Raw genomic sequence first — 23,245 nt, forward strand, 5'->3', positions numbered from 1 at the left:
AATTCTTTCACTTTTATTTTCCATTATTAATGGGAAATAAGTTTAATAATCTAAACTGAAAACGTATATCCTATTTCTGACTGTATGCGTGTATATTAAATGTGCAGGATTTGAACATCCGCTGTTTATTTGCCTTAAAAATCTAATTATGTTCCTCAAAATCTACACACATTTCGTTTGAGAGGAGGTGTTTATAAGGAGAATCACGTCTCTATAAGTTCAAACATATGTTTGAAATGAAACAAGTAATACTTATATTAAATCATTCCCACCAACACGGCGATATTGTGAATTTCTGATTCACTAATTCTGATTCACGGATTATTAATAAAGGTGTTGGATTTTCCTATTTAAAAAGAGAAAAAGAAAAAGCACATGAACGATGGAAACATTTAAATGATTAAATGGAAGAAAGACTGGTTGTTGTTCATGATTAAATAAATAAAAAATCATTTATAAATGGATATGAAAGTAGTTTCGTGTTTAATCAAGAAAAAGATTTTTATCTAAAAACGGTTGAAATGTAACTATTCGGGGTCCGTTACAGGATGATACTGAACAGCGTGGAGCTACAGAATAATCTGGATTATTGACCCGTTTCTCTAAAACGTTTTGTTGTTGTCATTGTTCTTTCAGTGGCCCCCGACAACCAGGATTCATTTTATACTTACAAATAACGACACTTCGTTACAGTTCCATTTGTTTTAGTCCATATTACTTTAGTATGAAAAAGTCCACATTTAACTAAATGTGTTTTTACGAACCGAAGCCCGAAGTTTAATTTAAAATCAGTGAAATGCCAACAAAAACAAAATGTCTTAACTGTTGGGCCTGGATATCAATAAACGGGCTATATCTGATGCACATTACGTTACTTCTCTCTTTCTGTCCAACACTGTTGGAGGGGATTTTACAGTCACTTCTTTCACGGAGAAAGAAAACCAAAACATATAAAAGAAAACATCATTGCTGATAAAGATATACAGTAGGGAGCCTCTACTCGTTTTACTGGAGGTTCTGGTGAAAAACAGTGAACTCTAAAACTCCTGTCTCATATTTGTGGCTCCGATTTTTGTCTTTAAATTTAGATACAATAATTTGAAAAATGACTTGAATGTAAAAGATCTTGGGGCTTTTCTTGTTGCCTCAGTTCATCTGATCTCAGGTCGTCCAGGGGGCCTGGATGGACCCTGGTGAAGGTTGGGTTTGATCCGCGGGCCTCATGTTTGACTCCTGAATTCTCTTCCTGCTGATCATTCACAATAATAATAATAATAATAATAATAATAATAATAATGGGCTTGCGATGGATCATGTGTTAATATCACAAATGAATAGAAAATCACACAAAAATAAATTTTTCTATTTTTAGTTTAGCCTGATTTTTTTTTTCCTTCTCATTCTATTTTATTTTTCTGTAACCAAATATCTTGTTTGAATCCTGAATTTGTTCATTTATTCGTAATATCTACTAACCCTCCTCGACATGTGAAATTATGGCTCAATATGGTTGATGATTGTATTTTGACAGATTCTTTCATCTCACAAACTCGCACCAACTTTCTATTTTCCTCTTTTCTTCCAGACCAATTTTCTGACTCATTTCATCTATATATAGATATTTTATCTATCTATCTATATATATATATATAGATATATATATATCACGAATGGAGAGAGAACCGGTGTAACCTGAATTTGAGTATGTTTATAAAAGTATTCTTCTCTGATGTGTGCATGTGAATTACAGATGATTGTAGTAAAGACGCGCCTGTCGGAGTTTCATGAGTTTAAAGCTGTGAGCGCATCCTGCGGTCAAACGAAACGAGTAACCGAACAAATAAACTCGGGCCCTCTCCTCCTCCTCCTCTTTGTCCCGCACCCTGAGGCCCTCCTCTCCCTCCCTCCTCCGGGGCCAGACCTCCTCTGAACGGCCAGAGACGCGTCACGTGTGTCTGCACCGTACACACTTTCCAGTAGGAGAGTGGATAGGAGCTCACTCATATCAGCCATTATCAGAATCTATATCCACGGATACGGAGAGGAAGGAAGAGTCTTGCAGGAGAGTGTGGGGGGAAAAAAACAACTTTTTGGGTCCATTTGTCCGCCGCGATCATTTGGCCGAACTTTTTACGCACCGGAGCGCAGAAATCCGGAGCGGCTCCGCGGTGCGTCCGCCTCTGACCAAGTCTGTCCACTGCCCTCCTTCTCTCTCTGCTTTGGACAGCCTCAAGGACCGAGTTGCTTTATCACCCCGACCGTCCTTATCTGGTGAGATAATGCACTCAGGGCCCTTGGAAAAGAAATAATGTTCCCCAGCGCGCAGCGATTATCAACGTTTTACGCGATTCGACTCGCTATTGATAGAATATGTAGGCAGGAGGGGGGCAGATGGAGACCCGATGGTTTCCGTTATGATTTAATGAGGCGACGGAAGATAACGTGTGATATCTGTGTGTGCAGATATCAGCAATCATTAATGTCAGTTTGATCTTTTTTATGTCAGCCAAAGAGATAGAGGTGATAAATCATTTCCTTAATTTTTCTACATTTATGTCTACTTTTGGGGGCTGTAGAGAAGTAAAGTTGTCCTAAAAAAATGACTTGAACTGTGAGGAAAAATAATACCAATGATTTGAAACCTCCCTCTAAATCTTTTTTCCACAGGACAGAAGTGTCCACGCCGGAGAGGATCACCTTCTGTCTTTACCAGCACAAACATCTAAACATGTATCAAAGCCTGACTTTGCCCTCCAACCAGCCGCCTTACGATTCCGGGAATTACATGCACCCGTCCAGCGGCTCTCCGGTGTACGTGCCCACCAGCAGAGTCCCGGCCATGCTGCCCTACCTGCAGACCTGCGACGTGCCGCATCAGTCGCACGGCCTCGGTGGACACCACGGCTGGCCGCAGGCGGCCTCGGCGGACGGCTCGTCGGCCTTCGCCAGCAGCAGCCCGCACCATCACCACCACCACCACCACCACGCCGCCTCGCACGGATTCTCCTACCCGCACAGCCCGCCGGTGAGCACCGGCAGCGGGCGGGACGCCGCCTACCAAAGCTCGCTGGTGCTGGGCAGCGGCGCCACGCGCGCGGATCAGTACGGCGGCGCGCTGGTGCGCTCCGTCGGCGGCTCCGTCTCCTACTCCGGCCCCTACGCGTACATGAGCCCGGAGATGGCCACGTCCTCCTGGACTCCCGGACCCTTCGAGAGCGGGGTGATCAGCCTGCAGGGCCGCCAGGGAGGCCTGTCCGGGAGGAGGTCCAGTCTGGGTGAGTGAGCATCCCGAAGAAAACAACCCACCGCCACACATGTTTCTACAAAGTTCACTCAATATTCATGTTCAGTCTGGCTCCTAATCAATTGTGTCATCGATCTGCAACATGTTGTGAAAACATGTTTATCGGGTTAAAAGTCCAGTCAGAGCGCTCCACGTTATCGAACAAAAGGCACACATACAAAAGAAAAATCAAACAAACAAAGAAAAACCCAAGACATTATGAGGGAAACTAAGTGTTTTGGTTTTCAGATACAAAAGAAAACTGAAAGATAAAAGATGTTGTTATAATCCAGACTGCAAAGTGAAATAAAGTAAAACTTTAGTTTGGGTTTTTAAAAGCTTCGTGAAAGCTGTGGTCTATTCAAGATTTTAGTTTTTTTTTTTTTTTTAGATCTCCAGAATATTAGAATGTATTTGTGAAGAAATTTACTTTGTGTGAATTCTTACAATCATTCATGTTCAATAAAGCAGGATGTCAGTCGTGCTGGCTGCTGCCTTCAACTCTCATATAGTTAAAAAAAAAAAAAAACTTTTTTTTTTTTTTTGCCTTCAAATTATATACTTATGTATATTTTATATTATATACTATATGTATCACCATGAGTTCGTTAAGGGAAGAAGTGTCATGTCCCTGTTGGAGCAAATGTCAAAAGCAGTTTAATTATTCCACAAGATGTAAATATTTTAACTTTTTTAAACTGAGTCTGTTCTAACCCTTAGTTACTGGATTATGATTTAAAAATCCGTGTATTTTTCCGAATCACATTTGTAATCAGTTCCAGGCTCTGCTTTAATTCCTTCACACGTCAAAAACGGAATTAATCACGAGCGTTTATTTGCATATGTATGTCTGTTTCTTAAATCAGGCCTAAAGCAACTACACAATCTATTTTAACAATGTGGGTATTTAAACTGTAACAAAATGTCATTCAGATTTATTCTAACCCACGTCCAAACAGTCGTTGTGGGGGAAATCCAGATTATAGCCTACAGGCCGCTGCCGTTTATTGCTGCCGGGGACAATAAAGTTCTGTCACTGGGTTTCACCTGTAAAATACCCCTGTGAGCAATTCCGCATCCCACATAGACAATAAACATCCTGCAGAGGCGAAGGCCTCTAAATACAACCAATTGAAATGTCAATTAAATCAGCCTTTTCTATGAGGCGGCTCAATACACACCTGGACGGGAGCGTTAGGAGCGCGTGTGCGTGTGTGTCACACTGAACACACCCTCTTCAATACTTAACACCAAGATTATCCTGGTTGACTGTGGAGTGTTAAGCATCTTGTTGGAAAGTGATCCACTTTTTTCTGCTTGGAAGTCTCAGATTAGTTGATTCAGGAAATTATGCAATCATCCCACACAAGAGCTTCAACACTTAAAACATTTCTTTACTCTTTCTTGGTCAGTCAGCCCAAGTTACCAACACACACACCCCTTCCCCAAAGTGTACACCATGAAGACCATGGTTTGTACTCCAAAGGTTTGAATAAAGGTGATGTTCAGAAGAAACAAAAGATTAGATTAGATCAGACTTTTTTAATCCCACATGGGGAAATTCAGTCATTACAGCAGCTCTAAGTTGCACGGTTAGTTAAAGCTATAAAGTAATAGCTAAGATAGTGAACATAGACTATGTACATATAAGTGGATAATTATATAAATGTATGGAAGTACAGGAGACCCAGATGGGGGGAAAATACACATAGTAGCAGTAATATTTACACTATCCATGTACAGTCTTTGGGCATTCCTGTTTTTACTGTTCACACTCATTATTTTATTGGGTTTGTTTGTTTCCAGATGACTAAACTGCTCATAAAATTCTAGACTCAACTATGAGAACCAGTTAGTTTCATCCTTCATATAAGGTTGTAGGAATATTTGTACCGGATAGAAACCAATACAAAATAATACCTTGCTGACAAGTCTTAAAACGGCAAATGTATTCAAATGTTAAAACTAACATTTTGATGTGACTTTAACAGGAAAAGTTGTGTTAATCATTCCTCAGCAGAGATGAATAGTGTGGAAGTCTAACTCGCCATACCTGCAGATTTAATTTGGGTTGAAGTCGAATCAAACTTGTGTGGAGATTTGAAGTTGAATAAACAATAAAAAGCTGCTGGAACAGACTATAGTCACCATCAGTCATCAGATGACATGGGAGGGTTGATTTTATTAGTTCTGCGAATATTTAAAGCTTTAAAATTCAAAGAGGTTCAGCACCCTTTCGGAGAAATTCACTTTTTTTTTTCTTATTTTATATTTAGTTCATCATTAATATGTCAGTTTATTTGAAGACATTGTCAACTGGTTCAGATCTGAAAGTAGGAAATGGTGTCTTGGTGTTCTTCCAAACGTGAAGGTACAAACAATATCGATAAATAACTCAAGATAAAAGCTCCACAGGCTCCTTCGTCCATCAGACTCCCTCAGTTTGTCCTGCAGACGCCTCCAGTTAGAAAAACACCAACAGCATCAAGAAGTTTTAACTATAGCTTCTATTTAATGCTGCTTGTTTACAGATCATCATTGTCACATTGGATATATGTATTTTGATGATGGTGGGAGTTCAAATCTCGTGTATTTTAAACTACTAAAAACTGATTCCACCATGTGCATCCTTTTATTTCTCCTGAGGTCATTAGGGGTCAAATGTGTTCAAGTCATTTACATCAATTCACTGTATTCAGACTAATCAATTTCGTTATAACAAACTAAAATGTATATTTGAAAAGACATTCGGAAGATAAAGTGAAGGTAAAGTGTTCCTATTTAGCTTTTAATCCTTGGAAACATTATTCCACAGAAGCACACACACACAGCTACGGTCATAATAAATGATGATTCTGTAAATAATAAGTGTCATCAGTCTTTCAGGACTGATGTTCATTGGTTAAAGTTTGGTCAGATGAGCGGATTAAACAGTTTGTTCCAATTTTCAAATAATACATCAGTTTTTTTCAATCTAAACATGTCAAATACAAATTCAGCCCAAACTGTCTTCATTTATTTGTAGATAAACTAAGATGTTCTTGTTTGGGGGTATTCAGCCTCATTTTTAAAATAAAAATGAGTTTTAAACCAAAGTTGAGATTTGGAGAAACCTGGTATATTATTTTAAATCAAAATGGAGGAGAAAAACGTTCTACTTGATACATTCCATTTCTCTTGTTCAGATTTCACTTTTATAAAATAGAAGAAAAACGTTTAGGTAAACTGTTTCTCTGACACATTTGATTCAGGTCAATTTGACATGAAAACAGTAAAGAGCAAGACAATTTAAAAAAAAAAAAGCTTTAAGATGTGACTTGCAATGAGTGAAATTAAATTTTAAATACGATTAGGAATTAAAGAAAACATTAAATTGACAAAAGTAAAACCACATGAAAGTGAATTGCATGCAAAACAAAGCTAGTACGTTTATGAAATAAATCCTGAGATTGTAAAATAGCAAACCCATTAAAATGATTAATAAAAAGAAGTTTATTGTAGTGACACGGTGATTTGTTTTGTTTTGTTCCGTTTTATAGCAGCTCAGAGTTTCCTGGATCATAAACTGGGAAAGTTGCAGGAAAAACCAAACCGGTAAAGGAGATTAGATCTAAGAAGCATCACGTTTTAAAAGAAATGTGATGAAATGGTTAAATACTTAATGAAATGGTTTAACATGAGAACACAGTTTATCCTCGATAAACCTGGACTGTAGACCCCCCCCCCCCCCCCCCCCCCCCAAGCTGACGGATTTGGAATTTGGGCAATTAATGGCAGGAGTCTGTCGCGTGGGAGCAAAGCCCCCCCAACTCCCCCCTGGATCTCGGTCCTGATAAGACACCACACCCGGCCTCTCCTCCGCTCCGTCAGCGCGTCTGCGCGGGTGATTCATTCGTGTGGGTCCGGTGGTGGGGTGGGCGGGGGGGGGATTCCTCTGTCTGCAATTCATCACGTTGTCCCTTTTAATACGAGAAACCATCCGCCATCACCCGGACCTTTAAAACGTTCAGATGAATGGCACCGTTGGAGTTTTACGCAACATGAGACGCGCGACCAGCAGCTGATCGACACATTAAGATAAACTACACGTGGGTGTGACTGGAGATCAGTGCGCACAGTTAAATGTCCCCATGCAAAGCTTCCTACGGCTGAATAGAAAATAAAATAAAAAATTTAAAAAAAAGTCAGGAGTGAGGTGGAACGGTTCAGTCATCTTGGTATTTCACACCCACACGATAATTGATTTGTTAAAAGCAGTCGGTTCATGCGCAGTGTGCGTGACGCGCCCCTGTGTGTCTGTCCGCAGACCTGATGGACGACATGTCCACGGAGGGCCGGGAGTGCGTGAACTGCGGTTCCGTGTCCACGCCGCTGTGGCGCCGCGACGGCACCGGACACTACCTGTGCAACGCCTGCGGCCTGTACCACAAGATGAACGGCATCAACCGGCCGCTCATCAAGCCGCAGAAACGACTGGTAAGAACGCGTCCGTCAGCTGGACCAGCATTTTCCTTAACCTTCAGGTTGTGTAAAGAAACCTTATCGTGGGGAAGGCGGAGGAGTTATTCTGTAATTCTATTTAAATTTACAAGAAATCATAAAACACCCATGTGTTTTATTGTATTAGACAGTTTTACCACTGGATGTAATGAAAATGTGTTGAAAACGCATTACAATGGTCAAATAAACCCCATAAAATACAAAGCGGTCCTGTTGGGGGTGAAACCTGTGGCCCGTGGGCTCAAACCGTAAAAGCAGCCCTCCAGAAGATGAGCTGATAATGTGGAGAAAACTTTAATTCCATCAAATAAACAGTTTCTAATCTGTTTCAAGCCTTGACAGTAAAAAAAAAAAAAAAAACACCCAAGGCGGCTGGTCACCCCGCTGCACATCAACTCACTGCACAATTAAAAACATAATAAAAACTCCAGACTCCGTTTAATTATATATTTTCTTCCAAAGTTACCTGAATGCCAGACAAATAAAAACATTTACCCTCCAATAGCATTGCAGGGTTTAACAATAGGACTCATTGCCCATGAAAATGTCTTTTGAATAAGCAAACAACAAACACAAAAAACTGTTGCCGTTATTTATTAGTTTTTCTTTAACCTAAACCGGATCTGGGTCTTACAGGGTTAATAAAGGATTTCAATGAAGTTCAAACTTCTTTGACATCCTGACTGTCACACTTTTGCTTCCTTAAGGATTTGAGCATTTTATCTTAAGTTTATATGGGTATATAAAAAATGAAAGTTGTTATAGTTCTATGGTACAATAGTGCAGCCAGTAGACATGAATCCAAAACACAATGAAGTCTGCAGCATGTTGCATTACAGGCTGTCAGATTTGGACTTTTCACACTTTGTTTTCACCAGTTAGCCTCGTTTGAAACTGCCAAATGTTGAGATTTCACTATTTTTTTATTGCGTATACAGTATATATATATCCTGAAAAAATAAATGTAAACTGAAGCCGATGATTCCTTGAAATCCCCCCTCCCCCCCCATTCGAAGTCTTGTCTTTTCAATTTTTTTAAAGCAGTTTTTTTAAATCCTGTCCGAATATCTTGTGATTTTTTTTCCTGATTTTACCTGTACCTATTTTTAAATCCCCCTTTAGCCAAGAGTTAGGAGTCCTTTTGAAAATGACTGTGTAACTATAATAAAAAATAAGTTAAATGTTTCTTCCCACATATTTTACTGAAAGTTTCACAAAGCCACTACAAAAGGTGCAAAGCAAATTTGCAGAGCGCCATTCAGGCACGGGGCAATTCACACTGTTTTACTAAGAAATATTTTCATTTAATATGTCATTAATTCATTAAACTCTCAGGAGACATTTTCCTCCTCAGACACCGTAGCTTCAGCCCAAACTCAGTTTCCTGGTAGTTAAACAGACATTACTATTAAAAACGGTTCAATGATGAGCAATAATATCCCAATGATCACTTCGGTTTCAAGTGTTCACAGACTGTATTTTACCTCCGACACCTTTTCCGTCCTTCTTTCAGTGACCTTGACCAATAGTCCTGTTTGGTTCAGTGTTTGGTGTAAAGTACAGACGAAAAGCGGCACTCGGCTCTGCTCCTGCTCAGACTGAAGCTCTTTAAATCTGAAGCGGCTGTTTTGAAAACTTTCCTCACGTTCCTCAGTTTCTTCTCATCTCAGATATAATTATATTGATTATTTTAAATGGTGCAATTTTTGCTTGGATTCCCACTAAAAAGTCATTTTTCTCAGAACCTCCAGTATTTTTGGGCCTTTTATTTGTGAAAGTACTCAAAATTCTGCAGTTCAAGGTGAGGGAAGTGAACAAAACCTTCCTAATTGTCGGTGCTGCATGACGTGCTGAATGTGGCCAGTTTCTGATTGACGGGCTTCAGCGCAAAAGATGTTGAGTTTGGTCAAATATTCCTGAACTCTGTCGGACCCATCACAACACAAACGTGCCTGCAGCTTCAGATTAGCCAGAATGGCTGTTTGTGTTTGGAGGGTTTGTGTCAAGGCCTCACAGTTGTTGGTTTCCCAGGAACTCTCCTCTCCAGAGCAGCTGTGCTGCGAGTTGCCCGGCCGCCTCCTTCCACAGTGGAGCCGTGTTCTCTTGTTTTATTTGTCCCGCGCTGACCTTGCCCTTGGTACGGGACGTTTTTAGACAAGGCCTCGCAGACCATGTGACTGTTTTCCCTCCAAGCCAAAGCAGCATCCACACCAGAGAGAAGCGTGCGCGTTGTCCTGCTCATGAATTATCGAGGTGTTTTTTTTTTTTTTCGCGGGCTATTCATCATTGTTGTGTGAAATGTTCCGGCATCCTGCGATTCATTGTAAAAGCCCAGGGAACAATTTGAAGCAAGTTTCTCAAACTTTGCCTCAAGGGTACAAATATGTGTCCTATTTCTGTCATTTGGTTTCAAGCCAGCTGATAGCTTCCCGTTCGAATATGTCCCCCCGCAGCAGACCACGTCCCGCCGGGCGGGCCTGTGCTGCACCAACTGCCACACCAGCACCACCACGCTGTGGAGACGCAACGCCGAGGGCGAGCCGGTCTGCAACGCCTGTGGCCTCTACATGAAGCTGCACGGGGTGAGTCCCAGCAGGAGGGCAACATCAGCGGTGGTGGGGGTGGGCGGGGGGGGGGTCTCCAAGGCTAACGGCGCCGGCTGTTATCAGTGTGGGAGGAGAGCCGCTGTGGGTTGTCGTGACACCGCGGGCCTCTGTTGTGTCGAGGACCGGGAGGCGAGCTCGGCTTAATCCGTGTTGCTCTACTCCCCCAAGGTGCCGCGACCTCTGGCCATGAAGAAAGAGAGCATTCAAACAAGGAAGCGCAAACCCAAGATGCCAAAGAATAAAACCTCCACAGGTACGACCCACGCTCGCCACCAAACACACCTTCACTGTCAAGAGGACGTTTTCATTTACTTGGATGTAGAATGTTTAAGATTTTGAGCTTTTTTTCCCCCAATAATTAAACCATAAACTCTTATGGTGTCATTTTGTGACGATGTGATTGTGCTCATCGAGTTATCTGTAGAGTTCTATGACTATTCAACCTTTTTTTTTTTTTAACATTTTTGTTTATCCTTTATTTTCATGAAGAAAAAGAAAAACACCAGAGAATTATACAATTTACAGCATTTTATTTAAATAATTCCTTTAAAACAGCTTGAAAGGAACACAGGGAACTTATTTAATGCTTAATAAGCAAGAATTGGACACAAATATAAACTGCTGTCTCAGCATTCTCTCAGTTTGCCGGTCACAAGTCTTTTTTGTAGATGTAGTATGAAGTGCTGCCACACTTTTTTTTCATAAAGTTTTCTCTCCTGGTCTCTCTCATCTCTGGTTTCTCCGCCCTTTGGTCAGCCGCCTCCACCATTTCGCTGAAAGCGTCGATTGAATTTGCAGAGGAGCGCATGATGCTCAACAAGGCCAACTACTGGCTGTCGGCTTCTTCTCCTGCTGTGCTGGTAGATTACAGCCACAGGCGGCTCAATACTGCCACACCGTGGTAGCTGCTGGAACAGACAGCTTGGAAATTAGAACAAAACGGGGCGATTATGGTAAAACAATGTTGACTAACAGGACAGCTTTCGTGTCTCCAGTGGTTCGTTCATGCAGTAGGGAATTGGGTAAAGTTGCCACGTGGGAAAGTTGCGCTTCTTAAGTGGGAACATTTATTCAACAGCTAAAGACGGCGAACAAGTTATTTTGGAAAAATCTTCAAAGCCACGATGAATCAATGTTATCTGACTTATTTCAGTCAACACATAGTAAACACTTTGTAAAGTCAAAATCATCTCCCCACGTATTGACTAACTGCCGACTGTAGCAGACGGGTGACAAGGAAACGTTCATGTTAAAACACAAACGACAACGTAGTTGATGTCACGTTAGCCAATGGGAGCTTCCTACTGGGAATTCCTAGTGGGAATTCCCAGTTGCATACCAATAAAGAAATGTGACCGTGTTACTATTGAACCATGAGCTGCACAGCAACAAGCTTGGAGGTTTTTTTTTCAGCTTTTTAAATTTTTCTTATAGCTCAAATCCTAAACGGAATATAAAAATGTCTTTTCTGGGAAGCTGTACTGTCAATTTTTATTTATATATTTTTTTGCATAGCACGAACACAGTTAGCAGAGCGCCGTGTGGGGAAGAAGCTGTTTTGTAGCCGCACGACGTGTTCAGTTATATGGTTTAGTAATATGTTTAGTGGCAAAGAAACACTTTTAGCTGAACTTTTAGCAAAGCAAGATGTTTAACGGAGCAGAGTGTTCAGCAGAATTAGGCTGATATCCAAGCATGCAGAGGAATAAGCACCTTTCCGTTAGTGTGTTTATGAGTCACTGGGACGTTGGAAAGATCCCAGTTCCCAGTGGAGAAGAGAGTCTCTTCATGCAATCACAGCCCTCAGAACAACATCTGACATTGTTCACCATGAAGCTTCAATACAAATTTGTACTGAATATTAGAAAAAATAAACAAGTTCATCACTGAAAAGCAACCTTTCATGTGATGAAAAGCACCGCAGGAAGCGGCCATTTTGCTTTTTTCATTATCATCATGTGAATGCTGTAAACTGGGAAATGGGACCTTCTCAACTGGTATCTCTCCCAGTTCCCAGCTGCATGAGTGTAACCTTTAGCTTACAATGTGAAATACATTTGGAGGAATTAGAGACTAGATGATTGAAGATAAACGAGGGGAAAAATAGTCTTAATGCATAAAATTAAATTTGAAATGATTCAAATGTCCTTTAAAACAACTTTATAGTTATAGATAGATCTTGTTTCTCACTGATGTTGTCTTGTTTTTCAGCTTGTTTCTGTTTATTCATATGTACAGTATATTGGTTTGTTCTCCAAAATGTGTCTTGTTGAAGGAATAGGATTCTATTCATACTCGGGCTACACAGTTGAAGCGATTTAGCGATAAACCGTAAAAGTGACTAATAGTGTCTTCTTGTCTGTAGGATCCGTCACGTCGGACACGAGCTCGCCGACCTCGCTCTCAGTCTCAGAACACGCCTCCACCATCAAGAGTGAACCGAGCATGGCTCCGTCACCTTACGCCGGCCAGACGGTCGCATCTGCTACTCAGGTAAACTTCCAGGAAGGGAAACACGATGGAATGACGTTGCAAAGTAGAGACTGAAAAATTATGTTTGATTTTTTTTTTTTTTGGGCGCGAGGCAAAAGGTACAGCAAGTTTTACTGACGCGTCTCTGCACGGTACTGTGTTGAAGAAGCTCTGTGCAGACATTGGAACTGTGGAAAATCAGGTGTGACAAGTCAAGCAAATTAAACTGTCCAGTTTGATTTCTTAATGGTTCGATAGAAGATCTTTGTTGGAAAAGAAAATTTAAATTCTTTCTCGCAAATAAAAACAAAAACAACCCCTGTTCTTTTGTTCCAAATGTTTTAAAAACAATCCTGACCTCGAGCAGCGGTTCCTAAGCTGGAGAGCTTCTTGAGATGAAGTCCAGATGAAGAAGAAATCCAGAATAAACCACTTTCTATCTCGTGGTTTCTGGTGGAGCGCCCGTTGCTTTTGTTTGAATTCTTCTGTGAGCTCTTGGACGAAGGTCTTGACTGTAATGTTTTGGCTCATCGGACCTCGTCCATAGCTCTTCTCTCACTCTTGTGGTTCCTTCATGATAAACTGTTTGGGAACCACTCATCTAGAGGAGTATCAGCCTTGTGGTTGTTCTAAAATTCCAGGCTGAATCTGTGTTTACTTGTAGAAAAAGCAGCAACACGGTGGAGGAAAAGTGGCGAACCAGTTTGAGATGAAGTGCTCTGCTAACGACCAACTGACAGAGACACTTCTATTCCGACAAGAGTCTGGACGAAACTTTTGCCCCATTTACACGACAACGTTTCAATGGAAAACGCAAGTCCCAGTAGAAAATGGACTGAGAGTCATCACGCCTTTATTGTTGTTATTGTCCATCTACTGAGCATGTGCAGAAGAACTCTTTACCTCGGCGGTGGGGCACATGCGCAGTAGCAGTATCCCAACCTGGGAGCCGTTTTCAAAAAGTTGCATTGTCAGTGGCTCCGAGCACCGTTGTCCTAAATGGACACACAAAACGCAACCAAAGTTTTCCGTTTTGGGTTAATAAACCAGCAAATGAAAACGTGTGAAGAAGGCCTTGGTCTCGGTAGCGAGTTGGGGTGTGTATGGACAGCCAGCAGGGCAAGGAGGCTTCATTTGTATCGCACTGCTCATTCACAAGGCAATTCAAAGTGCTTTACACAGGCAAAGAAATATTTACATTACAGTCATAGAAATAAAACAAGACATTAAGAAAATAAAAGTGGATTTAAAAGATAAGTAGGATCCTTGTAGAGGATTATATGATATACCAGCACATATTCAGGAATCAACTCATGTAACATCTCTTTATGAAAAAAAAATACCTCGTACTTGTTTTAAAGGTGTCGGCACAGTGAAATCTCCCTTTTTGTGCAAATTAAGCTTAAACTTTCGATTTAAAAATTCCAGTGTTTTAATCCGTCATTTTCCATCGTTACCAAAGATGTACCATCATAAATGTTTCGACCAGCTGTCCAAATCAATAATCCCCTGTAAGGCTGAATGTATGATAACTTCACAATCTTTCTGAATGTCAGACTGAAAGCATCTGTTTCCAGTCAGCGGTGCTTTCTTCAACATGAGAAACGAGTGACATTGATCTCTGAACAACGAGCATCAGTACCACAGGAGGTTCGGTCAGGACGGATCTCAGACTGAACCACAGGCAGAATTCCAGCCTGGAAAAGTTACATGACAGCTGTTAACTTTTAGTCTTAGTATCTTATCCTGGAAAAAAAAAAAAAACAAGTGTTACTTCTGAGCAGGTTATCTTGAGGAATACCAGGAAAAGGTGTGCAAACAATAAAAGAAGTAAAAATACTACACTGTTATCAATCAGCCCTGATACCAGGATGAAATAACCGAGACATAGTTCTAAGCAGGTAAACTGAAGTATGAGGGATGTGGGACGTTATTGAACACAGAGTGACGATATTTGACCACGAGGCAGCAGATTTCTTTTTTTACTAGAGTTTTGTTACTATCAATAGAGTAAAGGTTGAGCATGAGGAATTCCCCAGCTCCAATTGGAGTTGTTGGATTTCACTACGTATTTCAGCCAGTAAACGTTGCCGTCTCCAGACTTTGAGAAGTTCTATCCAGCAACAGAAACCTGGATTACATGATTCATGATGTGACGCTCGGTTTTGGTTCCTGCTCATTCATGACAAAATGTGTTGTTTTTCGTCTCCGCAGGCAGCTTCCCGGTTGGACGGCGCACACGTGGACATTAAATACGAGGATTATCCCTTTACCCCGACCTCCATGGCGCCGCAGAATTCCTGGTGCGCTCTGTCTCAAGCGTGAGCAGGAGGACCGCCGGACCGACCGAGCTCGGCTTCGTCAGCCGGCTTGATGCGTCACGACCAGCCAGCTGTGATATTGGAGACTCTGAAGTGGCGGAGGAGCCGTGGTGGGGGAGCGCCCGACGGCTTCGCGACTTCCGCCTGGGATCGGCTGGTTCTGGTTCTGGAGCGGAGCTCATGTGGAGACCAGGACACCTTCATATCCCAGTTTGAGGCTTTGTGTTTAATCATGACGAGACTCTTTGAGCCGAGCGCCCACAGACTCGCCTCGACGGGACAACGTGAACTACCTATCTCCGGAAGAAACGTGTTTTTGGACAAATGCTAATGCAAAGACAATCATGTGGAGCCGCGGGTACTTCAGCCGCTTCCTCCAAGCTAATGCCCGCCTGAAGCTTTATGGCCGTCCTGCAGCTGCTCATCTCGTCCTCGCCGCTGTCTCCGGGCTTCTCAAGAACATTTCCCTCTTGTTGTTGTCACCGCGGAAAGAAAATATCCTTTTTATGGCTGCTGAACACGTCTCATTACCAGCGCGTAGATCATTAACCTTTATAGGCACATTATTTATGTTGAGATAAGGACAGTTTAAAAGTCATTGTGGATAGTAAAAGGAGACGGTCGTAACCCGCCGCACTCATTCCCTCTTCAATGGCTGTTTTGCTCCTTGGATCCAAGTGAAGACGCTTGGATTATATTATTCGATTAGTTTTTACAAGACGCGGCAGACAGAACTCCATTCAGTCGTGACTACATATCAGAAGTTTACCACTTTACTGCTTCAACAATTTAATGAAAGTGCAATGACTCAGTGACTCGAAGCTAAACAGCAAGTTTGAAATTATGAACATAATCTTATTTTATGAAATGTTTTTTGACCTCATGTAAGGGAATTTTAAAGTGCTTCTGTTTCCAATTTTCTGTGGGATCTGTTCAGGTCAATAAATGGATTCACATCTATCGTTCTTATGAAGGCTTGTTTGTTTTTTGTTTTTTTCCTGTGAATCTCCCGTCAACTGGAGGTGGAAGCGTTTTCAAGTCAAAACTTTCGTAGCATTCCGGGCGTCCGTTTACGCGACAACGGTGCTCGGAGCCACTGAAAATGCAAGTTTTTGAAACCGTTCCGACTTTATCTCCGTGGTAGCGTCTTAACTTTTTTAACTTTTCTTCTCTACCTCTCTCTCTCCACCTTCCCCCGACCCGAACCAGGGTTTGTATCCCTCCCCCAATCTGTCTGTCTCTCTGTCTGTCCTATCCTTTCCTCTCCTCTATCCCCTCACCCTAACCGGCCAGCAGAAAGCCGCCACCTCTGAATCTGGTTTCTGCAAAAGTTTCTTTCTGTTAGAGGGAGTTTTTCCTTTCCACAGTCGCTCTGCTGCTCATGTGGATTTGAATTTTGGGGTTTTTCTCTGTTAAAAGCACCAAGAAATGACTGTGTTGTATTTGGTGCAGTAGAGACACAGTTTAATTGATCTGAATTTAAAGAGTCTAGGTCAGGTCCAGAAGGCCTCCAGTGGTTTTAATGCTGCTACAGTACAGGGGTGTTCAACCTGCAGCTCTGGAGCCTCATGTGGTTCTACAGCTCCTCTCTAGTGGCTCTATGAGGTGTTCACATCACACAACCGATCATGTAATTCCTGACAACAATGTGATAATTTGGGCATTTTTAAGAGTAATAAAGCCGAGAACATACCTTGCCAATAGTGTCATGCCTAATATGTTAGATCGTGACATTTTGCTTGTAATGTTATAACGTGTTGCATGTTTGAAGTAGCATTCAAAAATCCTTTCAAAATGTAATGACTGCAGCCAATAACATGTTGCATGAATCAGGCTGAAGCCTATTTGGCAGGATTGTTTGTGTAGTTTACTTTGTGAAAAATAGCTTTAATAGATGGGCTCATCATTGTCATTCATCATCATTGTGTTAATTCATTGAGGAAACGAACACCCTCTCAAACATGGTTGTAAAAAAATCTTATTACATGATTGTAAAGTTATGTTATTGGCATTACATTCAGAATGGACAGAATTATCAGGTTATCACAAACCAATTGAGATTATTTTATTTGAACACCAGGCCCGTTTCAAAAACAAGTTCAAAATGTCTTTTAAAGGGTAAAATAGCTCAAATGGCTAAAATTGCTCATTTGGCTCAAACCGCTAGAAACTGGGACAAAAGGAAAAAAGATGCCAATTGGCAAATATTTTCTTATTGAAATTAAAATACCTTATTAAAATAAGGTAAGTATACTAAGATAAACATATTTTTGTGGCTCCTGACAAACTTTGGTCTAATCCAGTATGTACCTTTAAAGTTTTCAGGTTTGGTTTTCAAGAATCTGAGTTTTTGAAAAAGTATAAAGTTTCATAAAATTGACGTGAGTTTTGCTCTACAAAAATTATCTCTTCATAAAAAGCAATTGTTTTTATGAGCTACTGTTGCTCTGCGTCACTTTTTGTCAAAGTCCCAGTCTGGAAATCATGATTACATTTTTCCAAAAAGGTTCGAGATCAGTAAATAAGTAAATAAACACTATATGTTTTCATTAACTGTCTTTTTATTTTCCACTGTGAAACACCAATTCAGTGAGGTAATGATTGCTGGCTTGGCCAGACCCAACCAATAATATAATAATCATCAATAACATGAAAAAGGTAACCATTGTAGATGCAATAAAGCAAATATTAACAGTATTTGTTTTTTGAGGCGATCACTTTATTAATCTTTTCTTTTTTCCTTTTGTTTCTTCACTTGGGATTTAATGAGTTTCGAATTATTCCATCATACATTTGCGTCAACGCAAAGTTCAATCATGTTTCAGTATGGACGCATTTGTTTGGGCAGTTTTACACTTCACCTGTGTCTTTATCTTTATGAATCTTTATTGCAAACATACAGATAAAAAAAAAAAAAGAAAAAGAAACATTTAGATCAGGAGTGGGCATTCCTGGTCCTCGAGGGCTGCAGTCCTGCATGTTTTCCATGTCTCCCTGCTCAAACACACCTGAGTTATCGTGATGAGACTCTGCAGAAAGCTTGATAACGAGCCAATAATTGCTGCGTTGATGTGAGGTCACATTGAAACCGTGCAGGACCGCGGCCCTCGAGGACCAGGGTGGCCCACCCCTGAATGAATAAAACAAAATAAAATATTCATTTGATTCCAGATTTTCAAGCGCGGCTCCTCCATGACAATTTTTTCAGCGTTATTGATTTGAAGGATTGGATTTCAAAGTATATTTGTCACATTTGGAAGGATTATTGAGCATATTTGACACAAAGACATAAGCAGTGGGTGATTGTGCTCTGGGCGAAGTGGGCAGCTGCCCAGAGCACAAACGCGACAGGGGCGCACCGTGCACCAGCTCAGATACTGTCTTCAGAAATACGGTTTTCAGAAATGTATTTCTGAAAACAAATAAGCTGTGCAATTGAAAAGTTAAAATGCTGTTTAGTAGCTGACAGCTTTGAGTGATGCGTTCAGGTGCATCACGTAAGCCTGCCTTCCAACATGTTATCGAGCTGCGGGGCTCCTACAGTAGCGATGTTACATGATAAACATGATTAAAATATGACTGATAGTCTTTAGCGAGCTGGAACGTGCATGTGGGTGGGGGGTGGGCCGTCATGTGTGCAAAGAAGACCAATCTTTGTGAAAAACAAAGTCATATGATACTATACTAAATATATATAGACATATATTAGATATATGAAAAATATATAAAATATCAATGAGAAACAATATGTACATTGTACAGGATTTATTGAAGCTGCACAGACTCCTGCGTGTGACTGTGTGTTCACGCTGGGTGTGTTCTCCTGGTGTCGACCAAAGGTTGTGTTCCACCTCTGCTTTATGGTGGCTGGCTCTGAACAGGCTGCGCCGCCGAGGGACAGACTGACCCGTCAGCAGAAAGGCTCCCGATTTACTGCCGCCACGGCGCCACGCCGACACCGCCACACCAGCGCCAGCGCCCAGCTTTACAACCGCTGGCTGCGATGCTGGCGTCTCACCTGTTGCTGGGAGAGACGCAGGAGGTGAAGTCTCACGAGCTGCACAGGGCCGAGACGAGAGGGAAGAGGCTCCAGCAACCAGCAGCTCGGAGACGCACTAATGTGCAGCGTGGTCTGTAGCATGAAAAGCAGTTAATATCGAACCTGTTCTGAGATTAAATCCCATCAACCCTACAGAATTCTAAAGAACCAGACCTGCCTTAGTTGCCTTTGTTTGATGTCCGTCTCTTTGTGGACATTTTGTGTCTCTGTTGTCGTGTGTTGGCTGTTTGTGGTCATTCGTTTATTTTCGTTCTCTTTGTGGACTTTTCTTTTTCTGTGTGGAAATTGTGCCTCAGAGTCATTTTATGTCTTCTTGCAGCATTTCTCTGTCACCTTGTGTCTGTTTGGTGACTGTTTCTGTCTCTGTGGGGTCATTCTGTGTCGTTGTTCTTTCTCTGTGGATGTTTATGGTATGTTTGTGTTTCTGTGGAGTCATTTAGAAAGTTTTTAGTCTTTACAGTCTTTTATTGTCTTGTTGCTGTGTTGCTGTGAGGCCATTTTGTGTCTTTCAGGGCCTTTTTTTGTTTCTGTCGGGTCTTTTTGGTGCGTGCCTGTCTCTTCAGTTATATGTTACCACTTTTAGGCTTTGAACCTCTTTGCAGGAAACTCTTCTGATCGCCTCTGAGCTCTTTCTGGAGATTATTTTGGGACATTTCTCTCTTTTTGGTTCAATATTCAGTAGCATCTTTAAAGTGGCTTGGTGGTCACATGGTGTGTGTTTTTTGTACTCCTGACCAGTTTGTGTTATTTTGTTTGTGTTTATGTGTGTCTTCTTTTATACAGTATGTAATTTGGACACATTATTTTTCATTTATACTTTAAACTGTGAAAGTTGTAATTAAGGTTGAAATGTTATCAGTTTCCAGTTGTTTCCACTCGGTGATTCAGTTTTAAGTCATGTTGGCGCCTGATTAGCTAAAATACTGTATTTACACTTGTTGTTTCCTTTAGCCTTCGTGTGAAGACACTGAAGTGACACATTACAACAGAAAATGTGGCTGAAGGCATCTCAAAGGTGAAAATGTGAGCATTTACACTGAACTGCTCAAGCGGGTGACAAGTTGCTGAACTGAGATTCTCAATGGCTGTAATCTCTTGAGTCAATACTCCCCCTGAGCTCACACAATGCCTAAACAAACGGCCCCACGGTCCTGCCTTTCTTCCACTGAGGGCCGAAGAGCTGAAGACACTACTTCTCAACTCGCACTCTATTGTTAGAGACCACATTTACACTCAATTGTCTATGAATTGAGAGGGCCTCATTACAACAGATGTTACTGGAGAATGCTTCAGGACTCTTATCTGTGGTTTGCATCTCCATCTGGCTTTGTGGATTTTCCTATTATAAAATCTTACAAAATAAAAGTGCCATTTCTACAATTTATTTTAGTGAAGGCAGAAAACTTTAGTTGTGTTTTGGGGGTCCGTTTATACGACATCTGTGCTCGGAGCCACTGAAAAATGCATTTTCTGTCCTGTCCTGCTTGTTTGTTTCATGTTCTGTCCGTCATGACACATCCTGTCTGTCTTCTACTGTCTTGTCTCTGTCTCATAGATTTATGTTTGTCATATCCTCGTCTTGCCATGATTCTGTCTCATCATGTTTCACGCTCTATGTTGTGGCTTATGTCTGTTTATGGATGTTTCTTTCTCTGCCCTGCTCCCTGGTTTCTCTACTGGCTGTTTGCAGCATCATGTTCCCTGGATTGTTTCCATCTGTGCCTCTTCTTCCTCTGACTCGCACTGTGTTTCTTAAGGCGCTCTGTCTTCGTATCATTGTGCATGTCAGTTTATGGTTGAACAGTTTGTTCCAGCAATCCAAAAACAAAAAACAAAAAATAGGTAGAGAGAGACCTTAAATGGTGCATTCTAATGCATTCTGGACTACTAACTATTACATTGTGACGTGTAGATTTTGCATCTTAATAGTAGTGTATTTCCTTTTCTCCTTGAAATTTTTGCTGATGCATTCAATAGACTTTTTTGCTTTGTTAAAAAAAAAAAATCTTTTAAGGTAATGGCTTCTATTCATTGGTGATGATTGTCAATACTTATATCAAAATCAGCATTTTCACAGCAAAAAATACTTTATTATTCAATGAAAAGCATGATTCATTGTTAAAGCTGCACATGCCAGCTCAGTGAAAAAGCAGAATACTATATCTTCTCGCCTCCTTGTCGTACCTTGAGACAGTATCACAGTGCTTGTTATCATTCAGCTTATGTAGATGTAGGCTTTTCTAACATTTTTATGTCTTTTTTGCCAGCCAGGTGTTGTTTCTTTGTTTTGTTTTTTTGTTATCAGCAGTTATCCAAACATGTGTCAACATTTTGGAAAATAAAAAAATTGGATCGATCATAGGTCAATAGAATTAGTCCCACCCGTGTGGATTCTGCAGATATAATTCCTCAGCATCTTGGAAAGAAAATTCGTCCAAATTCCTCCGCTCTGCCCCAGCATATGAATGCACCATGATGAGTCACAGAACTACAAACCAATCAGAGACCACTTTCATTAATTGACCAATCACATTGCACAAAACTGGGTGTAAGACAAATTGGAAGTCAGTAGCGATTTATGTACTCAAGTCCATAATTCGCTATATTTTCGGGAAAAAAAGTATACATTGGGGCGAAAATAGACGGTGACAAGTAGTGATGGCCATTATACACATATTTTAGAGGTTTTGAGGAACACGTCCGCTATTTTTTTAGCCGTCTTTTCCAAAAATTGACCGTCCAAATGATGGCTGGACGGCTGGCTGCCTAAAACCATGGTTCACTTTCAGCCTGGTTTCAATCCTAATTCATTCTTATTCCAGATTGTTCATCTGCTCTTTATTTGCCAATTTTGCGAATGATTCTTTTCTCGATTCCAGTGGATGTGAATGACGTCCCTATGCAACGTGCAGCAGCGACGTCAATCACCAGTGCAGCCAACAGGAAACATGGCGCCCAAGAGGCACAAACGCTCCAAATAGCACACATAGCAGCGACAACTTTAAAGGAATTTTGAGTTTTCAATCTTTTCATCCCGGCAGCAGCAGTAACGTTAGCCATCTGTTGTTAATACTGCAGGTTTCATTTCCATATGAGGATCGATAAGAGAACGGATTAAGAACTGACTAGTTCAGCACTATCTAAAATGGAATTGGAGTCATAAGAGTCATATCAATTCCCTCCCTGCAGGACCTTGCCCTATATTTTTAATGATAAATCAAAGCGACAGAGAAAGCAAAAGAGCTTCTAGTTTGTTCCAGATAGACAAGATGTAAAAATGTGTTTGTTCGGAAACAGTTTGATTTGTAACAAATCACATTTAAAGGGGTCATATCATGCTAAATTCACTTTCTAATGGTATTCCAATAGTAATAATCGTCCCCATACCTGGAACGACGCCCCAGAAGTGATAAAAGTCTGTCGTCTCTCTGCCTGGCTTGTTTCAGTTTTTAAAAAGTGTGTTGCTCCAAACCAGCGAATCAGAAATCAAACCCTATATAGTGTCATCTGGGGGTTTAGCCTCCCACATTTAGGCAGCTCTGCTCTGGCATATGGCACCATGAGAGGAAGTACTTCCTCCTCTTCCCAAGATGGGCATGTGTTCAATCATTGCACTCAATGCAAATGTTAGTCTGTAAATGATAAAGGATGATACTGCACTAACTTCTATAAAGAGCCAAAATATACATTTAACTGAAAAAGATATGCATTAACACTTTTCTTTCTGCAGTTTATTCTCTCTGCTGCTCTTGGATTTTACTGCCACAGAAGTACTGTAACTTACAGCTGTCGGGTTAAATAAGCAAATACATTTATTTTCCCAGCTGTTGGTGGTGACGTTGAAACCTTGGATTTGATTTAGGACTACAAGCATGAAGGCTGAAGTCAAGAGGAAGTCAAGGTTACAATGACCGCTGCTTTTCTACAATTTGTGTGATAGATTTTCTCACACCCTGGTTCATCCTTGTGAAGACTTCTTAATGTATTTTTTCAGGAGAGTTTG

General features: G+C 41.1%; 1 protein-coding gene across 2 annotated transcripts; it reads left to right on the forward strand.

Annotated features, from left to right (window-relative positions):
• Window positions 1–1,913: 1,913 nt before the first annotated feature.
• On the forward strand, window positions 1,914–16,153 carry gata5 (GATA binding protein 5). Of its 2 annotated transcripts, none has more exons than XM_080470225.1 (7): window positions 1,914–2,271; window positions 2,668–3,275; window positions 7,590–7,759; window positions 10,198–10,365; window positions 10,558–10,642; window positions 12,755–12,882; window positions 15,076–16,153. In XM_080470225.1, the coding sequence occupies exons 2-7, from the start codon at window positions 2,729–2,731 to the stop codon at window positions 15,184–15,186; spliced, it is 1,209 nt and encodes a 402-aa protein (XP_080326351.1). In that variant the 5' UTR covers window positions 1,914–2,271; window positions 2,668–2,728; the 3' UTR covers window positions 15,187–16,153. The 2 variants fall into 2 exon arrangements, with proteins under 2 accessions (XP_080326351.1, XP_080326352.1); XM_080470226.1 differs by having other exon boundaries at window positions 1,980–2,271; window positions 10,237–10,365.
• Window positions 16,154–23,245: the final 7,092 nt, after the last annotated feature.

Source organism: Lipophrys pholis (assembly GCF_963383615.2).
Source record: "Lipophrys pholis genome assembly, chromosome: 8".
NCBI lineage: Eukaryota > Metazoa > Chordata > Actinopteri > Blenniiformes > Blenniidae > Lipophrys > Lipophrys pholis.

Coding starts and splice junctions, on each gene's coding strand:
- gata5 (XM_080470225.1), top strand. CDS start 2,729: ATGTATCAAAGCCTGACTTTGCCCTCCAACCAGCCGCCTTACGATTCC. Junction 10,366..10,557: donor TCTACATGAAGCTGCACGGG/GTGAGTCCCAGC, acceptor TACTCCCCCAAG/GTGCCGCGACCTCTGGCCAT. Junction 12,883..15,075: donor CGGTCGCATCTGCTACTCAG/GTAAACTTCCAG, acceptor TCGTCTCCGCAG/GCAGCTTCCCGGTTGGACGG.